The following is a 15,555-nucleotide window of genomic DNA, read 5'->3' as shown; positions in this document are numbered from 1 at the left end:
TCCCTATAAAGTATTAGCTAGAATTGTTAATTTCCTAGTAATTTTTTGGCGGGGAAAGATGGTGTACGGCATGTATGTGTGTGTTGGTAAGTATGGGAGAACATTTCCTCTGGATTCCTTAGAAAAATGTTTCCTTTATAACAAGCGAACACCTAATTTTTAAAATAGGTGTCCAGATTTAATGTGTATTTCATAGAGAGATACAAAGTGGCTATTGCGGCTACTGCTGAAAGCTTTTAAAGATATCCTCTCTATCTCCCCGTGCTGTCAATTTAGTTCTTTAGTTATTAGTCTTTACTCTAGCCTGAATGTTCGTGCCCTCCCCTGAATTCATAATTTGAAATCCTAAACCATAAAGGTGATGGTATTAGTAGGTGGGGCGTTTGGGAGGTAATTAGGTCATGGGGGAGCACCCTCCTGAATGAGATTAGTGCTCCTGTAAAAGAGATCCCACAGAGATGCCATGTTACTTGCACCATGTGAGGACACAGTGAAAACGTGCTTGTATTTTTTTTTTTCTTTTTGCTGTACGCAGGCCTCTCACTGTTGCGGCCTCTCCCGCTGCAGAGCACAGGCTCCGGATGCGCAGGCTCAGCAGCCACGGCTCACGGGCCCAGCCGCTCCGCGGCATGTGGGATCTTCCCGGACCGGGGCACGAACCCGTGTCCCCTGCATCGGCAGGCGGACTCTCAACCACCGTGCCACCAGGGAAGCCCGAAAATGTGCTTGTAATAAACCAAGAAGAGAGCCCTGACCTGATCACACTGGCACCCTGATCTCAGACTTCCAGCCTCCAGAACTGCGGAAATAAACGTCTGCTGTATATAAGCCACCTAGTCTGTGGTATTCTGTAGTAGCCTGAACGGAGTAAGACTGTCAGATGGTCACTTCTCAACTTGACCTGTGCTACAATTACAGGTAATTTTTCAAGTAAATTTTTGATGGTTACCCTCTGTTTCTAGTCTGATTAGAACATTGCTTCTTTCTTTGTTTTTCATAGAAAGCTGGGTAATAATAAATCAGCCTTGGCTTCCAAGAACCCATTTTAAAACTGCCTTTCACTCGAGCTTATAACCTATCTCACGATGCTACTTAAAAAAATCTTTAGCAATTCCTAACTTCTTTCTGGAAAAACACCCAAATGATTACCACCACACCTGACCCTAGTTTCTGCCTGTATCCCAACCTGAGACTTATCCTACTCTCCCTGCTGCTCTGGAGGTTCCACCACACTGCCTTTCTCTCCTGGCAGGCAACCTCCCAGACTTATGCACTGTTCCATCTGTAATACTATTCCATCTTTCATCCTTCAAAATCTAAGCTCCAGAGCTACTACTTCAGAGAAGCCTTCTCCCAGCCTACATCATGTCCTTCTATTCTACATGATCAGATCATTGAACCCTATTCTTCTCCCACCTCACATTCAAAAGCACACGCCCCAGGGTGACTTTCTGATTACCCTCTTACTCCCCAGCAGACCTGTAGGTCCCATGGTAAGAGAAACCACTCTGTTTTTGTTCACTCCTATATCTGCCATGTCTACTAAACCCCTGACATTTGAGAGGTTCTGCCAAAGTTCGATGCTTTCACTTTAAAAAAATAATCTATTCTCCTCAACCTCAATATCCTGATTTACATACTCCACTGAGACCCAATCATAACTCTCATTCATCACAACAGTTTCACTGAAGTAACCTGCAACTGCACATTGAGAAGGAATGCTGGCTTGCAATATACTGAACAAATTCAAAAGGCAGCAACACTTATAGAGAAGGTGTAGGGATGTCTTTGTTATAGTTAGGTGTTGATTTCAGAGGTGTGTCATACCGGCCTCATTTTGCAATAAGTGGGAACCATAAAGGGAAGAAACACATGATACTTAAATCAGCTACAATTTATTCTGAAAATCCCATTTATCTTCTCAAAAGGCAAACCTGAGTTTGCATGAAATGATAAGAACTGGGGCTTCAAACACTTATAAAACTGAAGTATTTTGGCATTTCCCAGGTGTTTCCTATTGTATGTGATGGTTTGAGGGAAAAAGAAAGTGTACAAATTCCAAATTACTTCACAAAGTAGAGGTTCTTTGGATATTTCTGAGATGCTACATTAGCAACTGCAACTATCTTTCCAGCTGTGCCCGCCATATGGATCTATGAATGACTGCGGAGTGTCGTTATAACACAGCTGCTTCCCAGGGGTTAATTTTGATGGTGAGGATGGTGATACTGTGTTCACCTGTGACTAGCAGACGTGAGAAAAACAGGGTGTGCAGCAGTTAGAAATGGGAGGAGCTTTCTTGGCTCAATATGGTATGGCTGCCCACTGTCTCATCAGCAGCCAGGACCCACCTAAAATATCATGAACATTCTCCCAACCAGCCTCTGCACTAAAGATATGACATTTCTTTTAGTTCATAATGTAGGCAGAGTTGATCTCTCTGTGAAAGGATGACTACCTCATGTGAAAATTTGCGTTTATTCTATATGTCTCAAATGCCAAAATCGTTAGCGAATACAGTTAACTCAGGTAAGCATGATGCGTAAATGAGTTTTTCATCCGTACTGTTTGTCCTCAATGAACAAGCGACTTCATTAAGTCATTTCCTTTTAAATCGGCAGCTATAATCCTACCTTTAGACAAAAATGCCACCGTCTATTCCTTTGCCTATAAAAGTGAACTTCACTTGTCCAAATGCATAGTGTTGTCTGGTCTTTGATTTGACCAACTCCAGGTATTTTCTTCTTAAATGTCTGAAAACTAAACTGAATGAGTTAAAAAATATATCAGAAAAATGGCCAACTTTTTTTTTAAGATTTTTTAAAAAAATTATTTATTTTATTTATTTATTTTTGGCTGCCTTTATTTTCATTGCTGCACACGGCCTTTCTTTAGTTGCGGCGAGCGTGGGCTACTCTTCGTTGCAGTGCATGGGCTTCACACATTGCGGTGGCTTCTCTTGTTGCGGAGCATGGGCTCTAGGTGTGTGGGCTTCAGTAGTTGTGGCACGCGGGCTCAGCAGTTGTGGCTCATGGGCTCTAGAGCGCAGGCTAAGTAGTTGTAGTGCACGGGCTTAGCCGCTCCGCGGCATGTGGGATCGTCCCAGACCAGGGCTTGAACCTGTGTCCACTGTATTGGCAGGTGGATTCTTAACCACTGCACCACCAGGGAAGCCCGCCAACTTATTTGTGCCATTACACTCAGAGGATCAAGATCCCTGAGAGTGGTGAATATTCCACTTTTGAGACTTCAATTTCTGATCTCCCAACCTGAGTCTATTTCCAAATTTCCAGGACTCAACCAGCATTTCCTCATTCTATGTACTGCACCATTATCCTGCTTAATTCAATGTAACATCATGATGTACTGACCTGACAAAACACCGATTTGTTGCTGAAAATATATCCAAAGGGCTGCTCATTTCTTTTTCACCTGAAAAGATGAGATTCATATTTCCAGTGGGCATTAAAACAAGAATGCTTCCCATATATCCTGCAGTGATTGTCCACTGGATTATTTATGAAACGCTCAGCCAGGTTCATGTTGTTGAAAGATCACTGTTGATCATGTGTTCTGCTCTGGCTGGTACATCCCTGGTAGCACTCTTAACTGGGTATGTAATGTGTTTTTCACATCTCCAGACTCTTCACCTCCCAACTAGCACCTGGGTTTCCACATAGCATCACCCCTCATGGCTTTCTGGGACAGGACAACTCCAAAAGGGAACTCTGCATGCAGCTGAGCTTTGTTGAATGACCACAGTTTGTAGATCATTTTGCTTTTATGGATCAAATCTCACTTTCCAAATACGATTTCCTTTTGTTGCTAATGTGTCTGACCCTCACTCTGATGGATCAGTGGTCCTCCAGTTCTAAGGATCAAACCTCGAGATAATCACTTTGATTTTTTTTTTTTTAATGTTTGAAAAGAAAATAGAGACCTTCTCAACTTGAATTTAAATCTACAAATATAGTGCCTATTATTAAATTAAGTACAGAGTAACTCTCAGCAGAGAAGCTGGGTAATTAGGGCCATCATTAATTTACTAAAATCCGTGGTTTCAGCCAAATAAAGAACATGGAAACATCTGCATAAAAGCAAAGAAGGAAAAAAGAAGAGATACAAGAAAATTCTTGCAATGTATTTCTGCTAATTTTTTTTTTCTAAACTAAATGATCCTCTTTAGGCTACTGAACACTAAGAAATTTAATTAACTGCTATTAAGTAGCTAAGTCTATTTCTTAGACTTAGCTAAGTCTAAGTCTATTTCCCAGGCTACAGCCTGGGACTTGCTATAGATGCAAAAACAGCTTAAACATCTCTCTTACTAGAACTGAAAGCAGAATGAAGGTAGAAAGTATACAACTACCACTCCTGGGGAACTTTTCTTTGCAAAGAGACCAGCAATTCTCTATACAGGTTAAGAAACTGGGGGCTCAGAATTATTCTATGACCAGGGACTGCTTGCTGTCTATACAAACTCATTTCTTCTACTCATAAGTACATAGTTGTTGACATCTAGGCACTCAAAAGTAACGTCATGAAACCTTCAGATTGTTTTAAAGAGCTGACAGGAAAATTCAAAGGCAAGAAGTATGTTGGTAGCATCACAGAACATGCTTAACTAATGCTGGAGATAACTGACATCCGAAATATTCATCTCAGTTCTTCTTGTCACATCTAGTGATGGAGAAGCTCACCATTCTTCTAGAAATGTGGAGCCTGATTTCTCCCTTTTGCTTCCCTTGTTGATTCCTTCTTTGCGCTACGTCATCTCATGGCTGAGAGAAATGGAGCCTGTATCTGGCGTGGTAAGGACAAAAAATCTTAGTGGCCTCTCCTCCCAAACATGAAACACTCCACCAGGCCATTTAGGTTAGACAATTTTCTAACAAGTAGTCCCTGATCAATGTGGCTTTTTTTTTCTCAGTTGGTGAAAAAAGGGAGGTTTAACGAATGGAGAAAAGCATCATCTTCCAAACTGTTTCCCATTACTCTACGCTGATTAAATCACTCGTGTGCTATAACCTCCGCTGGTTGGCAAAGTGGGAAAAGAAAAAAGGGAGGAACTGACTCAATAACTTTCAGATAAAAGAATCCAGGTTTGTATTTCTCAAAGGAACATGGTAGAGTCAAGGAGCATCAAACAGGATTGCTTTAAGAATATTTAAAACAAGATTAAAAAAAAAAAACCTAGTACTATGGTGTTGATGAACCTATCACTAACTAAATATTAACCTCTCCTCACTGAATTTCAATAGATGTGTTTTCAAATGAATATATAATGTATTGGGCTTAGAAGTGGAACTCAGAATGCATTTTCCATAGAAATAATATCATACAAGTTGGTTTACCGGAGTTTGATCCGTAATGTTCTTGAAGACTAGAACAGTAGTATTATTTCAGTGCTGCTCCAACCAGCATTTTAAACATTATTTCCCGGGATCCCACATCCGGAAAACCTCTTCTCAATCACTGATCTCCAACAAGGTCACTCTTAACTTACTGAACACCTGTGGTTCTAAAATTTATTTGCAGGAGATAGGGCGTTTCTCAGGTAAGTCACTTCTCAGGTGACATGAAATGGGCATCAAAGGGCAGTTATTTCAGTGGTGACCAAACATTAAGGACTCAAGATCCTAAGAACATAATTTATCACTTGTTATTTAAGTGTCTTAAAAACTGAGTCTATTTTTGGGCATGGGCACCTTCCCTCACTCCACCTCCCCTCTCTCCCCACACACACACACACACACACACACACACACACACACACACACACACAGAACGAGATGACTCAAGTGCAATGCCGGCCCTTCACCCTGATGTGCACGTTCAACCATGTCCCCACTATAACCAGAAAAGGAGATTGGTACCACACTTAGAAAGGGACTCTTCTTATAGCTTTTCATGACAATTGAGGGACTGTTAATCTTATAACCATCTAAAAATTTCAAATTTTGCTTTTTAAAAATTGCCATAGAAAATAAGCTGACGATCATGTTCCCTAGTCCCTTAAAAAAAACTCCGCAATATTTTAAAGCCCTTAGCTCCTCTGAGGCCCACTTAATGCTTTGCTTCTTCTAAGGAAATGAATGGAGCCCAGGCACATACTGTGCACACTAATGTAACATGTAAACATAAAGAATTACATGGGGTTTGGCCTCTGAGAAGATGATTCGCAGAGTTCATCTCAATTGTCATGCTGAGTCTTTAAGAGCAATTTTCAACTGTTAGGAGAATGGCTAAATCAGCATTTTAATAAAGCCACAATGCCAGAGCACGATGAGTTTATGTTAATAATAGATGCATATTCCAGATGAATCTCTTGGAAGATATATCTGAAAAATATTTGCCTACTTAAAATTTGTTAAATGAATGTAAATCAAAAATCATAATATGTCTTCAAAGACAAGCGATTTTCTGATTTAATTTTAATTCCAGGCTTAGGCAAATGAAAAAATCAAACCAGGCCTAATTAATAAAATAAGGAATGTTTGGATGTTTGAATTTTGCAAACTGGTGCCACATTTATTATGTCTTTAATAAACTTACAACACACTGGGGAGATTTAAAGGACAAAGATCAATTCCATTTGGCTGGCATAATGCTGTGTGAGGATTTGAGAGTTATGCTGGGAACCAAGATACAGAGAAGGAGAGCCTGAAACCTCGGTGAGAGAAAGTTGAGGAATAAGTTGGAAGTGGAGGGACTGCTTCCTGAGGAAGGCGGTCAGCTGTCTAATCAACAGAGTGAGAAAATTAGAACCTAGCCAGGAAGATGTCACTATCCAAAGGCATCTGATATGGTAGGGGGGGCCTGGTAACTAGACTACCTGGAGGTTGCAATACTCAGAATCCAAAAGATAGTGTGTTATGGTTTGAGGTTTGGAGCTGGATTAAAATGGAATCTGCATGTACCTTTGGGTGAAACATGAAGGCAAAGAGCTAAACTGTCTGGACTGCAGTGGAATGGGCTGGTATTTGGAGCTAATATGGATGCCCCTGAAAATCTAAAGTTATATAAAATTGGTAGGCAGTTTGGGGAAGGCATGGGAATAAGGCATGCAGAGGGGAATTAGGCACTCCTGCCTTATTCATTATACATTCTTGACTAGCATGTAGATGTCTTGAAGATTATTCTGGGCATAAAGGATGCTCATTTTAGCACCGCAAGATTACTTGTGGCCCAGTGACCTGTCAGCATAGTTTGGACTAATTAAGAAACTGGTGAGCCGGATTCTGAAGGTGACATCTTGATGCCGGAAGCTGAGTACGTGTGGGGAGATAGAAAAAGAATAGGGCTCAGAGAAGTTATATAATTGGCTCAAGTAAGTTAACAGCAGCACGAGGATTAGAATGTGGGTGTCCTAGTTCCATGCTTTTACCTCTGTCCTACAGCAAAGACAAAATATCCAGCTGAAATAACCATGCTGTGGGAGGGCGTGATTGATTTTTTTAAGACTATAATATTCATGATACGTCTAGATTAAATCAAATTTCTGGGCCCCTGGAGATGTTTGCAAATCGAAAGGTTTTGCTGGAACAAGACCTACTTGATTTTGTAGGGCAGAAACACAAGTTTTCCACCCTGGCTACATATTTGAACCACCTGGAGTGCTTTCAAAATTATGAATGATGTCAAAGGAACCAATCTCAAAAAAAATTCAGATTGAATTGATATGGGATGGCACCCAAAGAACTAATGCATACAGAGTACAAAAAAGTAGCTGTACGGTTATCTCCTGACTATAAAAAAAAAACGGGGCACATTCTACGCAAAGGTAACTCCTAGATCTGCCATTGATTAACGTGTGACCTCACTTAATCTCTTTGCTTTCACTTTCTTATCTATGAAACACGTGTCCTTATTTCTTATAGGATTATTGTAAGGATCCAAAGATAATATAAGGTAAGCTAAAGATTATAAACACCATAAGGAACTCTACAGATGCTGTTATAAGGTCCCTGAGTCTGGTGCCGTGCGAATGGGATCTAAGTTCGACGGGGATGTGTTCAGCGTAAAAGCATCCAACGACGACAATTATAGCTAGTTTCTCTATAACTCATAACAACAAAAATAATCTCAGAATCAGGATCATGTGGCTTTCTTTTTTTATACTGTAGGAAGGCATACTTTCTCTAACAACGACGCAGTAAGAGCTGTCCAAATGTAAAATGCTACTTTTTCATGTGAATACCTGAGAAAAAGCCAGTCTTTTCTTAGTTGTTCCCCTCTCTTAACAACAATGACAAAAATATAGGAAAGCCTGAAGTGATTATATTTTATTTTAAATTCTTTTAAATATGAATTGGACATAAAAAGTGTTTAACACTTCTGCTTGGGTTTGATGTGGAAATCAAAGTACTCCACCTCAGCAGGGTGAACCTGGGCTGGTTTTGTAGGAGGTGATCAAAGTGGGTGGGTCTTCAATCTGGTGCTGCCTCAATCTGTTCCAGTCAACTGGAACAACAGTTTTGGGGACCCTGCCCTGGGTTTATGGAATCAGAATATCCGTGGGCAAAGGCCAGGCACCTGTGGCTCTAACATGCTGCCCTGGTGATGCTTCCGCTTCCTGCACACCTCTAGCCAGAGGTGCGGAGTGTGTGGGGAGCATAGGTGAAGCTCAGGGCTTTTCAAACTTTCATGTGCACGTGAATCACTTGGAGATCCCGTTAAAATTTGAATTCTGATACAGTAGGCCCTGTGTGGCACCCAACACTCTGCCTTTTTAACAATCTTCCAGGTGAGGTAGACACTTCAGGTACAAGGACCACATTTTGAGCAGCAAGGATCTGGGTGACATATAAAAGGAAGGTGGAAACAAAAACATCCCTCGGTGAGCAGTTCATGGGGATTTCACTGGTGAATGAGCTGTCAGTTTTAGTAAGCTAGGAGGAAGAATCTCAAAGTACCTCACTTCTGTTCCTATTTAATGAGTGGCTGAAGATCACGAATTCCTTCTGCCAAATGACCCTGGAGTTGATGGAAAGCACGGTGAAAATTCTAGATCTCAAAATACTCTGTTTCTAATCTAAAGAAGCATCATAGACAACCAGAGCCCCATCATCCATAGTGATTTCTATTTTTTGGTGTCTGTGTTAAAGATTTAATAGTACAATCTATGCGGCGACATCACATCTGAATTTGTACCTATTAATCAAGAAATGACAAAGACGCTCTGCATGGTGATTGGTAGAGCACTGCAAATACATGCTGATGGAAATGCTTTCCAAAGTAGATTAATTGCTGCTCATTTCTATGTTATCCTAAGAAGGTCTGATACTGCACAGCTTTTGAAATGGGACATGCAGCATCCCTTACAATGGATTTCATGCCATTACCCAGTATCCCACTGATACAATAAAAGGCTGACTCATTTCCTTTCCTCTTCATGACCTGTTACAATAGAAACTGGGATACCATATGCTGGGTTTAAAACGCTCAGTATGTCCAGCGGCTCTTGGCGATGCTGCCAGCTTTAAGGTGATCACAGCCTGGAGAAGCAATGAGAGAATCACTGCTGGACAGTTTGCATTGGAGGGTTTTGAGTAACTGGGGAGATTTCATCAGATAATCATTGACTCCACTGCCCCAAACTGATGGATGTCTGTGATGCTCTCTTATAACCTTCAATACCCACCTTGTTTTCTCTCACATTCCCTTGCCTTGCCTGCCTTGCCTACAGTATTACTGAGCTCACAGTTTCTAATAGAGCCCATAATGAGAATATTTATTTCCTTGTCTTTCACCATCAAGACTGTCAGGAATGTCAGCACAACTCAAGGAACTGGAATTCAGAGCTGCTGACTGCTGCCAGCGGAGACAAGCAAATTTCAGTAGATGTCTACAGAAATTTTTAATATATTTCTGTGTGGGAAGGGGAAAGTATTCAGGTTCATTCATTGTGGAGCAGCACAACAGTGCTTCTTGTGTTTTGCGTTTCCCAAAGATACCATTGTACCAGGGATTAGTGGGGTATTTTTTTCTCAATATGATATAAGATTAATTTTCAGAGTTCCTGCCATGTTATGAAAGATGAATGAGGTGAAGGTAGCCTGCAGAAGAAATTAGCAAAATCTTCCTTTCTTATTTGATCAAATTTCATAATAAGAAGAGAACTGTTAATGTGAGTGAACATCATTTAACCTAAATAGATGTCCAGTTAATTGCTCTCCTCATATAAAGGACAGGACTTCAATAATGCACATATAGTTTATAAATATGTTTAGTTCTTATTGAGCAATTATTATGTAATGATAGAACTAAAAGGGATCTGAGAGATTTCTTTTAATCTCTTCGTTTAGAGATAAGTAGAGATAGAGAACGTGAACATAGTAGCCCAATATCAAATAATGATTTGAAATAGAGCCAGGACCAGAATTCATGTCCTGGACTCACAATTAAATGTTTCTGATACTAACTTGGCAAGAAAATTCAGTCCTAGAGAATAAACCCATTTCTCAGAAGACAAACTCCTGAAATCTAACCTGGATTCTCTGCCAGTCTCAAACACCAGAAACCCTAACAATTCCATACCCTCCATCCAGACTTGGAGGGATGCCTGCCTCTTCCACCTGCTTATCTATTCACCATGCTTGAAATGCAAGCCATGTAGCTGTTTTACTAATTGTTATTTCCTGCTAAAAACGTTAGCTGGGGCATTAGGTGAGAAGGAAAAGTTAAAACTTCTGAAGACCGGACAAAAATAAAATGGTGTTTTCAAATTCTCAGTTTTAAATATCTTCTTTTTCCATCACATGTAAAGCCAAATGGAAAATTAAGGTAATAACAAGGAGAGCAGGTATCAAACTAAATTTTAGCCAGAGTGACCACAAATGGAGTTTATCAGTCTTGTCAGCACAAACTGTAGTGAAATCCTAATAAATATCACTAACTATTAAACCTCCAGACTCCTGAACTCTGTATGTGCAGTCAGAGTCACCTTCCAGTCATCATTAGTCCTTTCTGCAGACACTGCAACCTGCCTACTCATCTTCTCTCCGCATTCTCCCTTATTATCAAAATTATGATTTTTTAGGGCCATCATGTATCTGTAGAAAATACTTGATTTTTCTCTCTTTTGCCACTGGAGTGATCAATGAAATGTACATAAAAGTCCTTGGGCAAAGCAAACCTTCCATAATACAAAAGCAACTCGAAATGAAGAGACTTCTGACATTTGCCCTGCCCTCTTCCCATTTCTACCTTTCTGCACTGCACATTTGGTGCCTTAGCCATGCCCCATGTTTAGGACTTCAGAGAAGGATCAAAGAAAGGACTTGGGTCCTGGAAGATGTCCCCCAAAAGTGGTGCCAGCTTTATACCACATACCTTTGGAAGTCTTGTGTGTGAGAACAACACAAACCCAAGTCCACTGAAGCCAGTGTTAGCTGGGTTTTCAGGGACTTGCAATCAAATGCATTCCTAACTGATCTAGTCATTAGGAGTCCTTACAAAGTCATCTTGGACTCTGTGGTCAAGGGACTTTGGTTCTGGGTCTGATCCCTTCCCAGACCAACAATGAGATGAAGTGAAGCAAGGCCATCTTTTAATACGACCAAGTTGGAAGAAGTGCTGGCAGTTTTACCTACGTGGCTTCACCAAGCAACAGGATTCTGATTTTGATTGACTCAGGTATCTTTCCCCTTGAGCCAGGTAGACAGCAGGGGGATGGAACATTTGTACAATCTGATATTTTCCTATCCTAATTATGGGAGGCACTGACGATGCTTCCTCGACACAGAGGGACTTTGGGAATCTCTACAAATGACACTGTCCCCCTTTCTGATGCCAAGAGGGTGAACAATCAGCAAGAAAAATAGCAGCCAGTGACATGTGCACATTTCAGTGCAGAGTTACCTCCAGCATGGGCTGGTGGGCCGCACAGCAGTACCATCCCCTGACCTTGGCGGACAGACACGGTGCTTCTCGTTCTTGTTTTAAAGTTTTCAAGATCTGTTGGGAGAAATAAAGGAAGAGGAGTTTCAAATGTAAAGTCCTAAGACATTATGGAAGACTAATATTACTTCAAAAGAGGATAGTCTTCTGCTGAAAAATAGCCTTTACAGCACCCAGATCAGGGAAATTCAACTTTACCCTCTTCTTGCATGACATTGTCTCATCCTCCATGACTCTATATCTATACTGTAAGGTAGCCACTTGCCACATGTGCCTATTTAAGTTAAAAACAGTTAAAATCAAATAAAATGTATGAATTCAGTTCCTTAGTCACACGAGCTGCATCTTAAGTGCTCAAGAGGCACACTGGTAGCTACTGGTTTCCATACTGGACAGCAGAGAGAGAGAGAACATTTACATCAGTGCAGAAAGTTTTATTGGGTAGCACATGTCTGGATGGAGTAAGTGACCTCCCCAACTCTATCTGTAATTAAATATCATTATCAGGATGTAAATTCGTGTTTTTTGATACTCAACTGTTTACTTCACAAACCGTTCCATTATATGCAATTATGTTTGTTACTCTATATGTACCTAGAATATGACTATCTCTGTCTACACACACACACACACGTTACATACAATGTGTAAACAGACATACATACACAATTGTTTTATAAAGTTCCTGTGTATTTTTAAATACTTATAAGGTACTGTCCAAGGTTCTGTTTGGAAGAAAGTTCCCCTTTCTCAAGGAGGTCAAATCTGGTTAGAAAGATAAGACGTTACAAGCCCAAAGATCACAGCTGGAGTCAGTAAATACACAGTTGCCACTAACAATGAGTTAGTATAAGAAATATATCTAATAAAGTGACAGACATATTATTGTTCAAAAAGATTTTTCTTTCATCCTTCCAATTGCAAATCCTCTCAGCAATGATTGTTTTAAGTGCCATTTCATTTTTTGTTGTCTGAAACATTTGATGTAATAACCTGTTACTAGATTTGAGGATTATTCTAAGCCAAGTATGTTCTATAGGGTTGCAAGCCCTGTAGCTGTGCACATCAGAGTTCAGTAACATTTATTGACTATTTCCTCCATTTTGGCCATTTTGGTAAGTATTTTATGGTGATTATTTCAAGTGATCCTAACAACAATTACATGAGTTAAGTACCATTAATATCCTCATTTTATAGACTAGAAAAGAGTGGCACTATAACATTTGTTAAAGGGTACAACATCAGGGAGTAATGGAACTAGGAAATAAACCTGGACAGCATTGCTGCAGTTACAAAATGGAATGTTTCCACACTCAGGCTTAGTTTCAGGGAGTGTTCACAGGGTTAAAAATAATTTATACACCGAGCTGATCTCCCTGTGCTATGCGGCTGCTTCCCACTAGCTGTTTATTTTACATTTGGTAGTGTGTATAAGCTCGGTGCTTTGTGACCACCTAGAGGGGTGGGATAGGGAGGGTGGGAGGGAGATGCAAGAGGGAGGAGATATGGGGATATATGTATATGTATAGCTGATTCACTTTATTATAAAGCAGAAACTAACACACCATTGTAAAGCAATTATACTCCAATAAAGATGTTAAAGAAATAATCTATACACATACATGTCTTCATTACCAGCTTCTTCTAGAATTAGGCAAATTCGAAGCTCATATATTATTGCTTTTATCAATTAAACATATACAAATTTGGCTGCCAGCTCGGGATACAGACATTATGAAAAGAAAGCTTCTGCCCTGTAGGGACTCAAGAGTTTGGTGGGCAGGACTGACAGGTAACACCCAATCATGGGAATCCAAAGACTGCTGAAGTAGAGGTGTGCAGAGCGACACCTTGAGGACCCGCACGTACTTAGTGCAAAACAAAACATGACTACAATTTAAGTTTTGATGTAATAAAATTCCTTTTATTACATTTCTGATGTAATAAAATTCCTTTTATTCCATGAGTACCAGGTGAGGCTAGGACATGATTTTTTCTTCTCTTTAAGGAAATGGTTTGAGAAGCCTTTGAAAATGATTAAACTAGAGATTTTAAAAACTTCATTATGGCATTAATACTGTAAACCATTATCCCTAAAAATGATACTGAATCATTCTAAATTGTCGCTTCTGCATACAGGTTCTTAAAATAAGTCATCTAAGTTTTGGCACAGACATCTCATCCAATCTCCAGAGTTGCATGAAAAATTAAGAACCGATAGGTAATTGAGATCAAGTCTTATCCAGGCAAAATCCACCTTGATTCTGACTAGAGAAAGAGCATTAGGAAATGGGAAAGAAAATGAGAAATATATGCAATGATTTTTTTAACTTGTCCTTATTGAGTTTTAAAAACTGCATTCCTGTTTATTTCCCTATAGTTTATGAGTCCATGCAGTTCCACAGGATTTGGACATTTAGAAAATTGCATTAATCTGGTATTTGAGATAATATTTCGATAAGATTCTTAGCAGTTAAGTGAAACAGATTCCAGATGGTAAACCCTATCTACATAGTGAATGGAAATATTGCATTTGGGCAGATCTGAGTTTGAAAATCATCTCTGCCATGTATTATGCAAGGTTTAATTTTCTCATAAATAACACGAGATGTAATTAAATGTAATTTATTTTGAAAAAAGAATGATGGGAAAAGATTAAAGGAGGTAATATTTAAAAAGCACAAAGCCTTTCCTGCTACAAGTTTGGTGCTTACTATATGTTTGCTCTGTTCACTGAGGAATAATGTAATCCAGTGGCAAATCATACCCCTATTATTCCATTTAAGAAAGGGTTTTGAATAGCAAATGCACTCTAGAGAGAGGTGAAGAGGCTAGTCAAAGGCCACCATATTTATGCACACGTTTAAGAAAAGATTGCATGTCCGTTATTGGTCTTTTCAGGTGTAATTAGCCATTCAGATCCTAATTGCTAGCAGCATGATAATTTTCCAAATTAAAGAACTATGCGTGTGTGAATGGGTATTTTTTTGAAACTTGGACACGGCCAGGCCTTTCCCAGAAATATTCTCATATATATTATCTTATTTAGGGTCAATTTATCTCCAAAGACTTGGTACTAGGTAGTGATCAGTAGCAAGAGGCATTCTAAGTTAGAATACGTTATAGATAATGTTATGTCATCATGACCGTAGCACTCATAGCAATAATTGGATCTACTTGCAAAATGTATTGAGTTCATACCATGTGCTAACAAATTTTCACACAGATCTCATTTAATTCCATTATAGTTTTAATTCCCAATTTTCAGGTGATGTAACTGAATTTCAGAACCTTCTTCACACACTGAGAAAGTGGCCAGAAGAATACAAACTCATCTGCCTCTCTCTAAACCCACCACTATCAAGTACCAGAATCTATCATTTCCCCACTGACTTAGTGAAGCCAGTGAAAAAGGGCATTCAAACTAGTTACTTCACATCCTAGGGACCAAAAAAAAAAAAAAGTTTGTTTGAATGAATTTTATGCTCTTCAGTGAATATGTAAGAAAGTCCACATTTCAATGCACAGTGCGATGAGTCGGTACATTTGATTCCAAATTTTCTATTCCTTTGCTTTTCCTTGTGGGTGATCATTTGATGGGGAGATTTTAAACATCAGGTGCAAAGGATGGAGTGGAACAAGGAGGAAACAATC

The 15,555-nt window shown here is 39.7% G+C and overlaps 1 protein-coding gene across 1 annotated transcript in view; it reads right to left on the bottom strand.

The window, feature by feature from the left end:
- Positions 1 to 15,555, bottom strand: part of CNTN4 (contactin 4) — a 331,989-nt gene that overhangs the window by 234,710 nt on the left and 81,724 nt on the right. Inside the window, exon 3 of the mRNA XM_007450035.1 lies at positions 11,863 to 11,958. Coding sequence (XP_007450097.1) covers positions 11,863 to 11,958 — 96 coding nt within the window. The remainder of the gene's footprint in view (positions 1 to 11,862; positions 11,959 to 15,555) is intronic.

This window comes from Lipotes vexillifer, unplaced genomic scaffold (genome assembly GCF_000442215.2).
Source record: "Lipotes vexillifer unplaced genomic scaffold, Lipotes_vexillifer_v1.1 scaffold1041, whole genome shotgun sequence".
Classification (NCBI taxonomy): domain Eukaryota; kingdom Metazoa; phylum Chordata; class Mammalia; order Artiodactyla; family Lipotidae; genus Lipotes; species Lipotes vexillifer.
This window is presented reverse-complemented; position numbering and strand designations above follow the sequence as displayed.